This window comes from Cygnus atratus, chromosome 9 (assembly GCF_013377495.2).
Source record: "Cygnus atratus isolate AKBS03 ecotype Queensland, Australia chromosome 9, CAtr_DNAZoo_HiC_assembly, whole genome shotgun sequence".
NCBI classification, from domain to species: Eukaryota; Metazoa; Chordata; class Aves; order Anseriformes; family Anatidae; genus Cygnus; species Cygnus atratus.
This window is the reverse complement of record NC_066370.1, coordinates 13172335-13187075: the sequence shown is the minus strand read 5'-3', so window position 1 is coordinate 13187075 and position 14741 is coordinate 13172335. Positions and strand designations below refer to the sequence as shown.

At 39.5% G+C, this 14741-nt stretch overlaps 1 protein-coding gene across 3 annotated transcripts in view; it reads left to right on the top strand.

Annotated features, from left to right (window-relative positions):
• The window catches only part of LOC118247058 (glypican-5-like), a 378790-nt gene that overhangs the window by 123591 nt on the left and 240458 nt on the right, over positions 1-14741 (top strand). For 2 of the 3 annotated variants that reach the window (XR_007708644.1, XM_035544740.2), the window contains exons 4-5: positions 9714-9844; positions 14175-14234. Coding sequence is in view for 2 of the 3 variants with exons in the window: in XM_035544740.2 (XP_035400633.1) it covers positions 9714-9844; positions 14175-14234 (191 nt within the window). In the remaining variant the exon portion in view is untranslated. The remainder of the gene's footprint in view (positions 1-9713; positions 9845-14174; positions 14235-14741) is intronic. The other variant, XM_035544741.2, reaches the window with a different exon arrangement.

The window sequence follows — 14741 nt, the reverse complement described above, 5'->3', positions numbered from 1 at the left end:
TATATTATATAATTATTATATTTATATATATTTATATAATTATTATATTGCTGTTATTTACAAAATGGAAGGCCATTTGGACTTTCTGTGGAGGTCTTGACATTATTGACATATTTAGTTAGTGATTGAAAAAACCTACTGCATTATTTGTGCTACTGTGATAATGTGAAAGTATCATGGTCTTCTGGTCTCCTATATAATTTTGATTCACTTTCCGAATTTCTTTTGGAAGAGAAAGTTGAGGCATTTTGCCTATTCAGCTAAATGCTCATGGTGATGGTGAACAGAAGCAAAAACGTCTTAGAAGGATTTATACGTTTTGCCAAAAGTTAATGAACCTTGGTTTTGTTGCACTTAATTATAATTTTAGGCAAATGTTTTCTGTGTAGGTATAACAATGCTCCAAATAAATAACATGTATTTGACCCTTCTCATGTAAGATCTGTGTCATGTTTGTAGCATTAACGCATTGTAATAGAGATGCTCTTTCCTGTAAATATATCCCTGAGCATACTGAGATGTCAGCTTACAGTAATGGAAACAGTTTTTCTCAAGAAGATGTGGAGTAAATGCTGTGACTTGTAAGGGAACGTTTCCTCCATTTATTTTCCTGAAGCTTGGTTCTTAAGATATATGTAATTTTTAGTCGTTCTCTGGCTGCAGAGAAAGGGAGAGTTTGGCCAGGAGCTGTCAAGCCTGTGACCCCAAGGTACCTTGTCTCCAGCGTGGACGTTCTGCCTGTCCCTTTACCATCCTGGGGCTTATCCCCAGCTCAGGTAATCCAGCTTTCAAGTCCCCTGAAGGGGAGAAGGGAGCCACAGAGAACGCACAATGGCTTTGAGAAGCATTTCAAATACTTTGAGAGCCTGTAAAACAAGAATAGTTATATACTTTATTTACATAATTATATAATTAATGTAGTATTTTACAGACACCAAATCAGTGTAAGTCATGGAGTAGGCAAAAATTAATCTTGTTCTGTCTTAGTGTTCACTGCCTTCTTTTGGATATACTACATAGTACCAACCACGTGAAAACTACTGAGAAAATTCTGTTTGCATTATCTAAAGACTGGAGACAAAACACTTCAGTTTAAAGCTGTCTTTAGAAGGAATATGTCGACAGGCCTGCTGGAATGAGTATTTCAGTAGTCTGAGCTTGTGCCTGAATACTTCACTGTTGATGCCCACCTCTGAAAGTATGTTAAACTTGAAAATGAAGCTGAATCGCATGCTCATAGAATTAATTGTGTGACCAAGTTACCCCTGTATCAGATCTGGCTCAGGTTCCTGGTGATTAATTAGAAATTTTTATTTGTTTGTATATAAAGAATGAGTGTTTGCAGTCTACTTGGCCAGTTCTTCAAAATCATTCCTGCAATTTTGTAGTAGTTATAATTGCAGTAATGATGAATTAGTTCCCATTGCAAACAGTGACTTTGGAAAGTAGGCCCAGTTTTGGCCAAACCATTTCTGTAAGGAGTAGCCTATTCTTCATTCATTTTATCACTGGGGCATGTTGAGAATCCTGCTGCTGGACAGCTGAGGGTCACTTAAACCAGCGGGACTGACCGTGTTGGCTGGTGATCAGACTAGCTGCTGTTAGTGAAAAGGGTTCTGTCTGTGGGGCTTCATCAAGGAGTAATGTACAGATCAACATTGCTAATGTTAATTTGTTGTTAAAATGTCTTTTTTGTAGCTCTTTGCTATCTTACAATCTCCTACAGAGCGAATGAAAGCGCCACGTGTTTTTTTCAGACTAAAGATGGCTAGGGAGGTACCTGTGTCTGAGAGATGTTCTTTCCAGACCAGGGACCTACCCAAATCAAAGATAGGATCTCTCTGCCTGTCAGTCCCTGCTGCCAGAGGTAACCAGCCTTCATCCCAACCAGTGACGGAGAGATCTCTGAGTGGGCTGGCTCAAAATGAGCCTTGTTTGCTCAGCCAAAGCCTGGCATTGAGACTTCCGTGGCTGTTTTGGCTGCAGCGGGCTAAGGAGAACTGCCTCTGGGCCTGGCCTGCGGAGGTGACGTGGTGCCTGCCCTTGCTGTGGGGCTGGGGCTGCCATCCTCTGTGGGAGTAGCAGCTCCCACTGGGAACTTCTGGCTGCACCGCTACCTGCTGCGCTTGGGCTCAGTCTGCACAGCACTTGCCTGCTAGGGAAGAGGGCATGGGTGTTTTATGTTCTTTTTTATATATACCCCTGTTTCTGTAATACGTATGATCTTTCTGTGCTACTTTCTGTGCTTGACTACTGAACCTTTGAAGAACAAACCTCGAAAGGTTGCTGTTAGTTGTGTTGTGAGCTTGCAGTGGTAGAGAAATTCCAGCAGTATTTTGGTAATTGCTTTCACTTCAGAATGGGAATAAATAATAAACACATAACAGGCAATACCATTTTGATACACTGTAATTAATTTGAGAAGTGATAAGAGAAATTTGAATTGAAAATCTTTTAATTGATTTTCTTCATATGCTAACTTTAAAGTTACCTAATCTTTCTGAGAGCTTTAAAAATGACTCAGTTGGATTGATTCCCAATGGAATTTCCCTTCCACACTAGATTATTGTAATTAATTTAAAAAATTGAGCTTAGCCTTTCCAGGCTGTCAATATCTATGGACAAATGTCACAACAGTGGCTGACTGTCAGGAGTGATTTAGAGCTGAACCTTGGGGTTGTTACGGGGGAGAAGGGGAGTGCTCGTTACTCTTCAGGTACTGTTCCTATATTATTCATATATGTATTGTTCATATATCTAACCATTGGTTATTAAGGGTGTTGTAGAATAAGGCACCAAATTCTCATTGCTCCTAATTTGAGTTCTTAATGTGGGAGAAGGCCTTGTAGAATGTGATTCATTCAAGAAGCTGCTGGAGGACTTGACCATTGCACGCACCCTGTTGATGCCTGAAAAGTTGCCTCTTATGCTGCAGACGAAGCCTACAAAAGACAACAATGTCTATTCACATAAACCCAAGGCCTCCTAATACAGCGCTTGCTTTTCTCTTTTCAAGAACCAATTTCAGGGCTGTTTGCAGAATACTCCTGAACAGGGTTTTTAAGTAATGCTTTTTATAAGGGCATCCAGGAGTGCTGCTTGGCCTTGTAAAGCATCAGATTGGACTCTTTCTAGAAATGTGCAAGAGGAGGTTGATTGCATCTGTGTAAATTGTTCTCCTGTAAGTTCTGTGTGCTTGAATCCTGCCCCTTTTTAACTTGAGAAGCTTGTGTGAGTTGACATCCTGTGCAATACTGAAGATCCCTATGACTGTCCTACTTCTCCCCAGGCACCCCACTTGTTTGTATGTATACTTGAAAAATGACTTTGCACTTCTGAGCTTGGAATGGGGTCTGCATACCTGCTTACTAGTCCAGCTCCCTACCTGGTTGAACCTACCATGCAGTTAGGTCCTCTGAGATCTTTCTTGGCTTCTGTTCCTTAGAGAAGAGGAAATAACTGTGCTTTTCATTAATGGAGATGTTACAATTTGTGAACTTTTGTAATGATACATGCTTTTCAGTGGAGAGACTTTGGAAGCACTTGAGTTACAGCTTTGTGATTTGCACCTTGCCCGTTCTGTACTAGCATGACAGTTTCGTTCCTGTTCTGGATAAGCATTTCCTCAGCAACTCTGTTGTATGGCTGAAGTATAACTGATTCCTGGTCTTCTTTAATTTTCCCTTGACCTTGAAATGACTGCCTGAAGTTTATAGCCCACTTTTTAGACAGGGAATTTATTAGAACTTTCTGGATTTACTGATTTCATCTCCTAGCTTTTTGAGGTTCTAAATAACCCTTACACGCTGTTTATCCCTTTTATATGGGACATACAGTTCCCAGAGAAAAACTGTGAGGATCTTGAACGATATTGTCAAACAACTCTGCAAGCTGGCATCCAAATGTTCTTACAGTTATCTTTTTCAAACCTTGTTGAGACAGGAGGCAGCACTGTCAGTGTTAGCAGTAGTGACAGACTTCTGCATTAGTGAGGAGCAAGAAAGTATTCTCAGATTGGTAGCTGAAGTACCTTATCCCCCTGCGCTTGTAGAGGAGGCCAAATTTCCTTGGCTTTGGGTGCAGAACAGTAGCACACCAAAGCATGCAAGGTCATTGAAATGGATGGGATTAAATGAGGGAACTCAAATCAGATTTCAGCGTCAATTAATCCATATCAGAAATAATATTCCGTTACTTCTGCATTCTTGCTACAACATTGCTACTTTCCTGTTGATTTCTTTTTTTTTTTTTTTGGTTTGTTTGTTTGAACAGGATGGTGAGATGTGCATAATTGTGACAGGAGCCCAGATGTTTCATAAAGGTACAGGATGATCTATATCTCAGTATATTTGTAGTCATCCATCATTTTTCAGGATTTGTCTCTTGTAGTTTCCTCACGTGAGCTTTTCTTCTTACAGCGCTTTGTTGTGTATGTTTCTGGCTCATTTGTATCTTGATTGCAAAATTGAACCTAGAAATACTGCTGTAATTCAAATCGTGATTAAAACCAAATATTTTTTCCACAGGCAGCAGAACGTGCAGAGCCTTGTGTTGTCTGGATTTAAGTTTCATGGTTTGGTTCTTTGATGTCTGATTAAGTGTCAACTTCAACAGAAGCATTTCCTGCTTCTGAAAAATTTATAATACTTCTCGGTAGAATCTAGTATCTAATAACAGTTCTATATCTATCTGCCAATTTTCACAAGACTTGTAGGAAATGGATTTACATTAATCTGTCCAATAGATAAAAGTTACGAGACAGGAGAATATTCACCTCCCAAGTGAAATACAATTCGCTTGGGTTAGCAGTTGAACTAATTATCCCGTAGTTTGTTTATGTGTGGCTGAACTTTGCTACTAGCAAAATGCGGTGTTTGTAATCTGTAACGTATTACAAAGAGAATATTTAAAAGAAGCCAAAATCAAAAGTTACTTGTTATCTCTTCTCATTGTTATATATTTCTTCCCAGCTATTGCCTCTCTTCACTGAGTATAAGATTTTTTCAATGAACTGCAGACAGTGGTGATGAGCAAATTGTGCACGGTTTGGCCCTGGCTTACATTTTATCAAATGTGATCCCACTCATCTTGTGAGCGTTGGAAATGAACATTTCGCAGTAATGTGAGAGTGATATGTGGCAGCCCCTCCGAAGGAGAGGGCACTGTATTTGCATAATGAATTTTGGTCATTGGCTTGGTCAGCAGAAAATAACAAGGTTTTTGTTGGTGTCTTCTGGCATTTTGGTGATCAAGTGACAAGGGTGTGTCTGACTCAAGCAAAATGAGTTCTAATAGCAGGCATGTAAGTCTGAGAATTGAAGCCTCATTGCCCCATAACTCAGCATTTCTTGCTTCCCTCACTTTGGACTTGGCAGCTGGAAGCAGCAAACCCCACTTGTAATCAGAAGCGTAGTGGTGGGGTGCGCAGTCCTGCTGCCGGCGGGGTGTGGTGTGGCAGAGTGCTCGGCCAGGCTCTGGGTTTTTGCTGAGCGGGACTGGGTTACAGCTTGGGGAGAAAAGTCTGCTGAAAAACGTGTCAGCATTTCAGTATTAACTTTAAGCTCGATCACTGGAAAATCTTGTATTTTAAAATACTAAGCTTCCCATTACAAAATCAAAGAAAATGACTCTTCTGAACTAGTGAAAAGGTCTCCTGCTTCAGGGAGAAAAGATGCTTTCAGTATCTAGAAGGGCATGACATTTTTCCCTTGTTTGATTATATTAGGTATATTAAATATGACCTCAATGTTTAAGGTTGCTCAAGCTGCAAGAGTTCAAAAGATTTCAAATGAGATTTTTTTCAATTTATTTTGTTAAACCTTTGCAATAATTGTAAATAGCCATCCTTTTAAAGAACAAATAGTAAGAGGTCAAATAATCCATATATGCATGTATATGAGTCTGTATTCCATTACAAAGAAGAATTCACAGGAGAAGAAATGTAGCTAGTGGTTGTTGGAAAGATATTTAAGTAGAATCATTGGTGTATAAGTAAAAAAAAAACAAAAACAAAAACTTTAAGCCTAATAAAAGTGTATATAATTGTGGAACATCAAGAATTCAGATGATGATGTATGAGGAATACTAGTTTTCAGCTGTAGGCGTTCACTGTTAGAGGGTAGACATAATTAAATATCATCCAAGAGAACAAGACAAATGACCTTAGTGGTGTTATAGCTCATGAAGGATGATTTTCTTTCAGTAATATAAGATTGTTAGGCTTATTTTCAAGTTTAAAAATCAAAGAAGTAAATGAACTTAGTCATTCTTTATGTTGATTCTCGATTATTCTGAGATAACTAAAAGTTGAATTTAGGAAAAGAGCAGTGGGTTTTTTGTTTCTAGTCTTTTTTGTTATTTTATCATGGGTGTCTCCAGTTCTGTACAACTGATGTTGGGTAGTTCTCTTACCTTTCCTAATACTAGATATTGTTTGTTTCTGTGTCAAGTTCTAATGTTCGCCAGTGTCAGTAGAGGAGTCTTAGCTTTTATTAAAAACCGAACAACAACAACTAAAGACTTGAGGTAACATGGAAGTAGTAAGTAATTCATACAAGGAAGTATATTTTAGAAAATCCAGTCCCAGTTTCTAGTTGCACTATTTTTCCTTTTGGTGGTGACATTGGATTCATGAGCTCTGAGTGAAACTGATGGTGTGGACATCAGGATGAGAGGAGGTCCCTCCATGTTCTTACCGTTCTGACAGGTGGGTTGTAGCAGTAGAGTCCCTGTATTCCAGTTCCAGAAAACACCATATTGTTTCTTAAATGACATTCCTTATGCTTTTTAATATACACCACATTAACTTATTTTTCATAAATACCTTAGCTGGAAGTTTAAGATGATTTTCTGTACAGGAGTGTGCTCTCTGCTATCAACTTTGTGACTGCCAAAGTTTAGCTAGTAAAATTTAGCCTTTTATCATATTTTACTTTGCAGAAAACTGTATGTTTCAATGAGACATTAGTCAGACCACATAAAGAAAAATACAATTAGATTTCTCTTCAACTCATCCAAAATCTGTATTCTAGCAACTGGGAGTAACTCAAGAGCCACAGGAGGGTTTGGTCTTTGCATGCAGACATCTGCTGTTCTTACCTTCATGGGTACAAGTTTTCAAACCATCTGTACAAACCAGGGTAGCAGAGGTGGGATGAAATCCCCTGTCCTTGCAGAAGCAGAGGGGAAAGAAAGAAGATCAGGTGATCATGGTAACTCGAGCTTCCTACTGGGAGGGGTGGGAAGAGAAGGCTACAGAAGGGCCTCCAGCATCTCTGCTGGAACTGCAGAGGCCCCTGCGGCACTGGTGGAAGCAGCCTGACAAGCCGGGCTTGGGCTGATCTGCCCACGGAGGCCAGGGCATCTACCTGCACACAAGGCCAAGCAGTTTAAGCTGGGGAGCATTTCCAGTGATTCTTGGCATACTGATGAGAAGAGAGGCATTGAAAAGCCTGCGAGCCCCCCCCCGCCCCCCCCAAAAAAAGTAAATAATGTGACCTTCTGTTTCATCGGATGGTTGGATGGTTCATTCACCTTCTCTTTAATTAAGTAGAATTGGTTAAAAATTTCCACTGAGAAATACTTTTTGCTCAAGTGTTGTGGTTTTGTTAGATTTGCAGGAAGCTGGAAGTATTAGTTAAAAAGAAAACCCAAAAGTTAAGGTTTGGCAATTTAAACAGTCATTTTATTTCTACGGTCTCAAAAATACAAATCAAAACAAAGTGAGTATTTTCATTTGGCTGCTTAAACTATTGATTCATAACAAAAATGATGACTAAATCTCTTTGAAATTCTCAGAGAAAAGCCCCCAAAAAATCATGGAGTTCTTCATCACCCATGTGTATGAGAACTACCTTGCTTTTGCAAACTGCTCTCTTAGTTGGTTAAAGCTGTCTAATCCACAGTGACGTGATTTGAGATATACGTAATTTGAAGATCTGAACATTAGTTACATAATGTAATCCAAGATGGATCTTGCAGAAATCTATGTTGGCAATTTGGTCTGTATGTTGTCAGAGACCTGGGAAACTTGGGGCACAGAAGAGAGAGAATCCTGTACTGGAAATGTAGCCCAGCTGACCCCTCTCTCCAGCTCCAGAGAGTTTGAAAGGACATATTTGTTGTATATTTTCATTTGCAGAGTGTTTTCTTTATTTCTTTCAGAAGTTTAAAAGGAATGGAAATAAAATATTTTATTTCACAAAGTTGTGTTTTAAAGCAATGTGGTGGTGTTCCCTGGTGAGACCAGAACAATATACACAGTGCTCAGTGCTGAGTGAGGGGACTGGTTACTATTCTGACCGCGGATGGTATGTCAGTGTTAATCCAATATGCTGGCATTCAGTTGCTAGATTTGGATCACTCACAGCATATTATACTGGACCGAGCTGTAACTTACACACCCAAGACTGATGTTAGATGTCACGCTCGTACAAATTCCCACTTGTCATATTTGATTTGTCTGTTTTGTCAGAGGAAAATATCTTTTAGATTTACATCACAGTAGATTTCCAGGAGGAGATGGGAGAGAGACAATTGTCCTGTACTGCCACAGACGCACCCATATGCAACATAGTGGTGCAAAGGGGCAGAGAGAAAATTATTTGAAGACTTTGGTGCTCTGGAATATTCAGCAGATAGGCAGCCAGGACTTGATAAGGGTTTTACAGATGTGGTGAAGTGCAGAGACAAGCAATAATTTGTCTTCCCTGGGTTATAATGGAAAACTGGAGAAGAGATACCAAATTCAACACTGTGTGGGATGATGGATTCTGTGTGATTAAGGTTTCTAGTAGTACCATACCGGCAGTAGGATTTTCTTTGTCTTCTTTTTGTGTTTGCTTGAGGATTTAAGTGTAGGTGAAAATGTTACATATGACTTATTTGTGGATTAGAAGGGAAGAGCTTTGTCTTACTATTGTCACTTAAAGCTGTTAGAGCAAATAAATGTGGCAGGATGCAGGAGCACTGCCAGATCCACGGTGCACAAAGGATAAACGCAAGCTTGCTTTCTCCTGCTCTTGTGTGAAATCCCCTGGGAGGCTCCAGGAAGGGGACAGCAAGGGCAAACAGCTGAGCAGTGTTAGTGCTGAGAACCCAGGTTCGAAGGCACTGATGGTTCCCAGGACTGAGAGTTCTCTTTTGATACTGTTTCTCCAAGGGAAGTGCACTGACTTTATTGACATTGATTTGTTCATGCTGAATTCTTTTGCTTATTGCCTTGTTCTAAGGGAACATTGTCTAGTTAAAGGCTGGAAAGCTCGGTTATTTTCTGATTATACGCCTGTTCAGAATCCAAATAGGACATAAGACTCCACTCTCTGTATATGGGGCAGATGTTTCAGTAAAATTTGTTGACCTTCAAACTCCAGGTATGTTTCTAAATAAAAGTTGGTTTTGGCAATACTTCCGTCAATCTCTTTTATAATCGATCTATACTGAGGTGTCACCATTTAAGCCTGTTTCCAGGTGTACTATAGTCTGGTATCTAGTGGCTGTTGGCTTTCTGGTATCAGGGCTCTGCACTGCCTCATAGTTTGGTCATTCTAATGCAGACGGCTAGTTTCTAGGTCCTGGAAGAAGAATTTCTTTCTCTCTCCCAGACACCTTCTCTTGCAGTAAACACCAGCCGCAAGGAACAAGCTGACCTTTGGGCAATTGTAAATCAGTTTCTCCATTCAAACCCAGTTTTCCTTTCCCTTCCTTTCATACAGGTTGATAAAGTGTGCGGACAGCCCAAACAACAAGAAGGGAACCTGTCATCAGACCATATAGTGCCAGTGAAGGAAGCGACTGAAACCCAGGCATTTGTGATGGCTCACGCTAGTCTGAACAATAAAAGAAGGTAACCCTAAGCCACAGTTGAATTCAAATAAATTCTGCCTCACAGTTAGTGTTGCCGGTTCCTTGTACCAGAGTGTTTCAGTTCTGTCATCTTGTCTGTGTGCATTCCAGATGTTGCCGTCACTGATAGTTACACTGGTATTGCATTGCAGGTCTCTCCAGGAAAAGCTTTTTACAGGCCAGACTTGATGTCATTACTCAGCACCCAGGTGTTCATTATTTCCAGAAACTTTCAATGAAAATGATGAAAGCTTTTCTATAGTAAGGTCTGAATAATTTCTACAGTTGAGTCTGAATTACTTAAAATACAACTGCTCCTAAGGAGTTGGGCTTATCTGGGGCAGAGATGAGAAGGAGAAAGGGGTGAAAAGGAAAAATTGATTACCATGACACAAAGTCCCTGATTTCACAGGGTTGTGGAGGAAGTAACGGGTTCTTCCTTCTCACTGATGTAGGCAATAAGATCCCTTGTGTGGCTCTTGGATTGGCTTTCTGTAAATTTGAAGTGGGGAGGGAAGGATGTCTTTGCAATGCTGCTGTTGATATATGAGTAGATGTCAGAGCTAACTGACTATAAAATCACAATGACATATTTTTGGCTAACATGCTGTTCTCAGTAACACCAATGTAAATCTGGAACAACTTCAGTAAAGTGAGTGAAATCATGCTGGGCATATGCGTCTAGCTAAGAACGGTGTCTCATCTTCCCAGGGAGCCTATGTGTGACCCTGTATGTTGATAACTGACATTAAAATTTACGTAGTCTGGATTCTGGTGCCCAAGTTATGAAGATGAGGTTTTTATCCATTGCTATTTTGTCATCTGAGCTTACATGAACAAAGAACTATTTTAATTAAGTGACAGCAAGAAGTTAATTTTTTTTGAGTGATAGCATTATTTTTATCCTTTTGTAATTTAAAACATAACTTTTTGTGCTAGTGCTTGGAACTAATAATTTTTAACCATGCAAATTGAATATCAAAGTACAGGGCATTAAGAAAATCAATAAATTCAGCAGTAATAGTCCAAAGAATAATTATAGTATAATTAACAAAATATGCTTTTAAAAATACAGAGTTTTAGCCTGTCTTCTGTATAATGCACTGACTTCACTCGGACTTACATCCTGGCAGCCAAAAAGGCAGAATTAGCAGTCTGTTAGCTGGGAGATAGGAACTGGTGTCTTCAGTGGCATGACAGTAGTTCTTTCTCACCTGAAGATCTGTTCCCTTCCCAACCATCTAGAATTATTTAGATGTTGGCCTTTTAAAATGTAAGACCTGTAGTTGGAAAAAAATACATACTAAACCTAATTTGTTATAAATAGACTTTCTCAAAATTGTGCACTAAAAATTAAATTATCCAAAACATCTAAACTAAGGCCACCCTTACAGAAGTAGGATAAAGTGTTGCTAAAATACAACATTGATAAGTATTGTGGAGAGCCCATGCACCAAAAGTTAATGATGGAGCCATAATTAGTAGGAAGTGAAGAATATTTTCCATAACTTGCTATAAAACACGTCACAAAGCTTGTACTTTGCTTCTGTGATTGTGAAGCAGTAAATAGAATGAAATACACAGTGACTGGCTGCTGTTGTTTGCCATTTATCATTTAATCACACATATCAATAAAAAGTAATTTTAGGTAATAAAATTTTATAATAAAGGGTAAACTCATCACTGCAGCAGGTTGTACAAAAGGTACTTAGTGACAGATAACCGCTGCAGGGGGATCTAGGTTATGAGAGTAATTACATGAATCTTTTTCGGTGCTGTTCCTTCTGGCAATCTGAAAAATAAGGAGCAATTATGTCAGCTGTCAGTTTAGGTCCTAGGTCACACTGGGAATTGGCCTGATTGAGTCCCAGTCTGCTGGTCTGTGTCACAGATAGTCCCTCCAAATGATCCTTAATTCAGGCGGGATATGGAACATGACTCCTGCCTTGCAGAATAGGGAAGGAAAAGGAATGAGCAAGCACTCTTCAAGTACATAAAAAAGCTGTGGCTCATTCCCTTAATGCACCAGAATGTTTTCAAACTCAAGAGAACCAGTCAGGTTAGCAGCAGGGCTGTGGGAGAAATCACAACAAAGCTGACTCTCATCTGTGCTGTAGTACCTACTTAAAGATGCCCTTAAAATCCTGGTGCTGAAGTTCACACCTGCGTACGTATATTTGTTCCAAAGGTACTACATCTTTGCAAAGCTGGTAACAGAATCTAGCTCCTTTTCCAAAGAGAGTGAGAACCTCTGGTTTCACCTGTTCAGTAGAGCCAAAGCTGCTCATGCATTTGAAAACCAGGATGCATGGTCCTGCATGCTCCCTGAATTCATGTAGCAACTGGATCCTCTTTTTAGGGTAGTTGAACCCTGTTCTGCTTCTATTAGTGTCATGGGTTCCTGTGAGATTTCTCGTCTTTATTTCCACCCCCATTCCATTCCTGCCTGTTTGCTTTTTGCTATGCAGCACCAAGTGTCAGGAAGAAAATAATGTAAGAAGCTGAAACCTGAATAATTGTTGCATGATCTTCTAGCAAACCTATTCTTCTAATTAAGCTGGGAAGTATAGATTTAGAACATTTATTTTTTTTTTTTTGCATTATGCAGTAGTATTTGGGGATTAACTGAAACTGGCAGAATTGGTGCTGCAGTAATTTTTAATGTGGAGGTTACTATAACATATAGTAGAGATGACAAGAAAATTGAAACCATATGATGGTCCAGGGAATCTACATGGCATGTACAGAATCTAGATCAGTAAATTGGAATGTTATTGCTGAGTTCAGCACAAAGTACTATTCTGGTCAGGGTTCAGACTCCTGGCAAAGTTGGATACCTGCCTTTTAGTATGGCTGCTGCATGTAATATTTCCAACCGCTAAACACAGACCGGATAGATCTGTCTATAGAATTATATTATGTTTAAGAAAAATACAACGCGGTATTAGGTCCCTAATTGAAGGAGGCAGGCTTGAAATGATTTTTTGTGGGGGGATTTCTTTGTTACTCTGTGGGCTTGCAGATGTCTTATACATCTTAAAATAAACGCTTTTGAGTTTCCTTGAGAATGTTTGAAGTCAAGGTCATCTATTTTATTTAAAATTAACTATCGGTTCAAGCTTCACATGATTTTTTTGAAATATAAATATTAAAGTGCTAGTACAAAACAGATATTAACGCCAGATGCAAAGAAATTACTGTGGTGAAGAATGAAATGTTTCTGGCTGGCCAAAGCAGACGTTTCAGCTGGTCCAAATTTGCCCTGATACAAATTTTGATTTAATTTTTCACGGGCTCTGTTGGAACAACTGCTTCAGTGGTGGTAGGTGACAGTTGCCTGATGCTTACTGCAGGTCAGCCCTTTCCTGTGGTCATCCCTGGCCTTCAGCTCCCAGAAAATTGGATGGAAATGCTGCCAGGAGGGTAGAAGGGTGGCCTGACAGCTGCCGAAGGAGGTGCTTTCTGTCCAGTAAGACTTATTAGCTGGACTGGCAACTGTTGTTAAACCTGTTTGTAGGCATGTATTACTCCAGGTGTTGCCATTGCTTTATACATCGGAGTACTGGTTTAAGAAAGAACTGTGTGTGTTACTAAATCAGTAGGTGGAAAACTGTATCAGGCTGTTAATGTTAAAGACAATGTTAATCAAGGGACCTCAGGATATCAGTGCCACAAAATGGATTTGCTCTGAGTAACTGCCAGGTTTTTTTCCACGGTTTTTCCTCAGATACAACCTTACAGCCTATCTGTCCTGCTTTGTAAACAGCTTTTTTTTTTCTTTCACTGGTGCAGTCTGTCCAGAACTAAACAGCGAAAGATATCTGTATACGCCTTATTTATTAACAGAGAGCAAATTGCTCATTGCACAAGAAAACAAATGCTACTCATTTGTATCCCCCTTCCCATGGTGCTCATTCTAAACTGTTTCTCATTGTTTTCTTGTATAGCCTCATATATTTGCAGTTCTTCCATTTGGTATCAGTTATGGTTAATTTGAGTCCCACTGAATTTATTTTCAGCTTTTGGCTGTGTGCTGCATTTGTAATTGTGCTCTTAGTTGAAAAAAGGAGAAACAAAATCTCCATTGTATTGTTTCAGTATTGCTTTGACATTTTTAATTGTATCTATGCTTTGGGAAAATCTCGTGACAATTTTCCTCCTTATTTATTTTCTTATATTATCCTATGCATGTGCTTGATGACCTTTCTTTCAAATAATTTTTACTTTTCTCTTTTGTTTCTCATTTCTTTCCCTCATTTGCCTGAACTCCTGCTTCTCCCCTACTCCCCAACCTCTCCTGATTGATGCTTATTCTCCCCGGCCTATTCCAGTTCTCTGCCTCTGAAAGCTTCAAAGAATGACAAATCAAGAAGTTTGAAAAAAATCTCTCGGTAAGAATGAAACCAAAGTGACATACTTTGTTGTCTTTATGCTTTGCTCATCTCCATTGTAAGCTGCTGTTTCAGCTCTAATCTAGGAATTGGTGTACTTATGATTGCAGCTTTTATACAATGGGGCACAGGGAAACTGTACATTCTCTACCTAGTGTGTTTAGTTTTATACTGATGAAAAGTAAATATTTTCACTGGTTAACATTAAGAGTTGGACACACAACTCTGCATTTGCTGAGGTGCTGCTTTGAAATGTCAGAGCCCCACTGCTGAAAATGCAAATGAATTTAAGCCGCTTGGGGTGAGCTGAGTAAGACAGGCTTTAGACTCTCTCAAAAGGGTGGTCTGTACCTCCTTCAAAGAAAACCGCATTCTAGAGAATAAATTTGTATTAATCAATCTTTGTAAAAATCAGTGCTCTCAGGATGATTCTGTCAGGTAGGTGGCTTTCTGTCCAGGCTTAGCCTTACTGTGTAAATGCATTGAGCACTCATCTTTGAGTGGTCA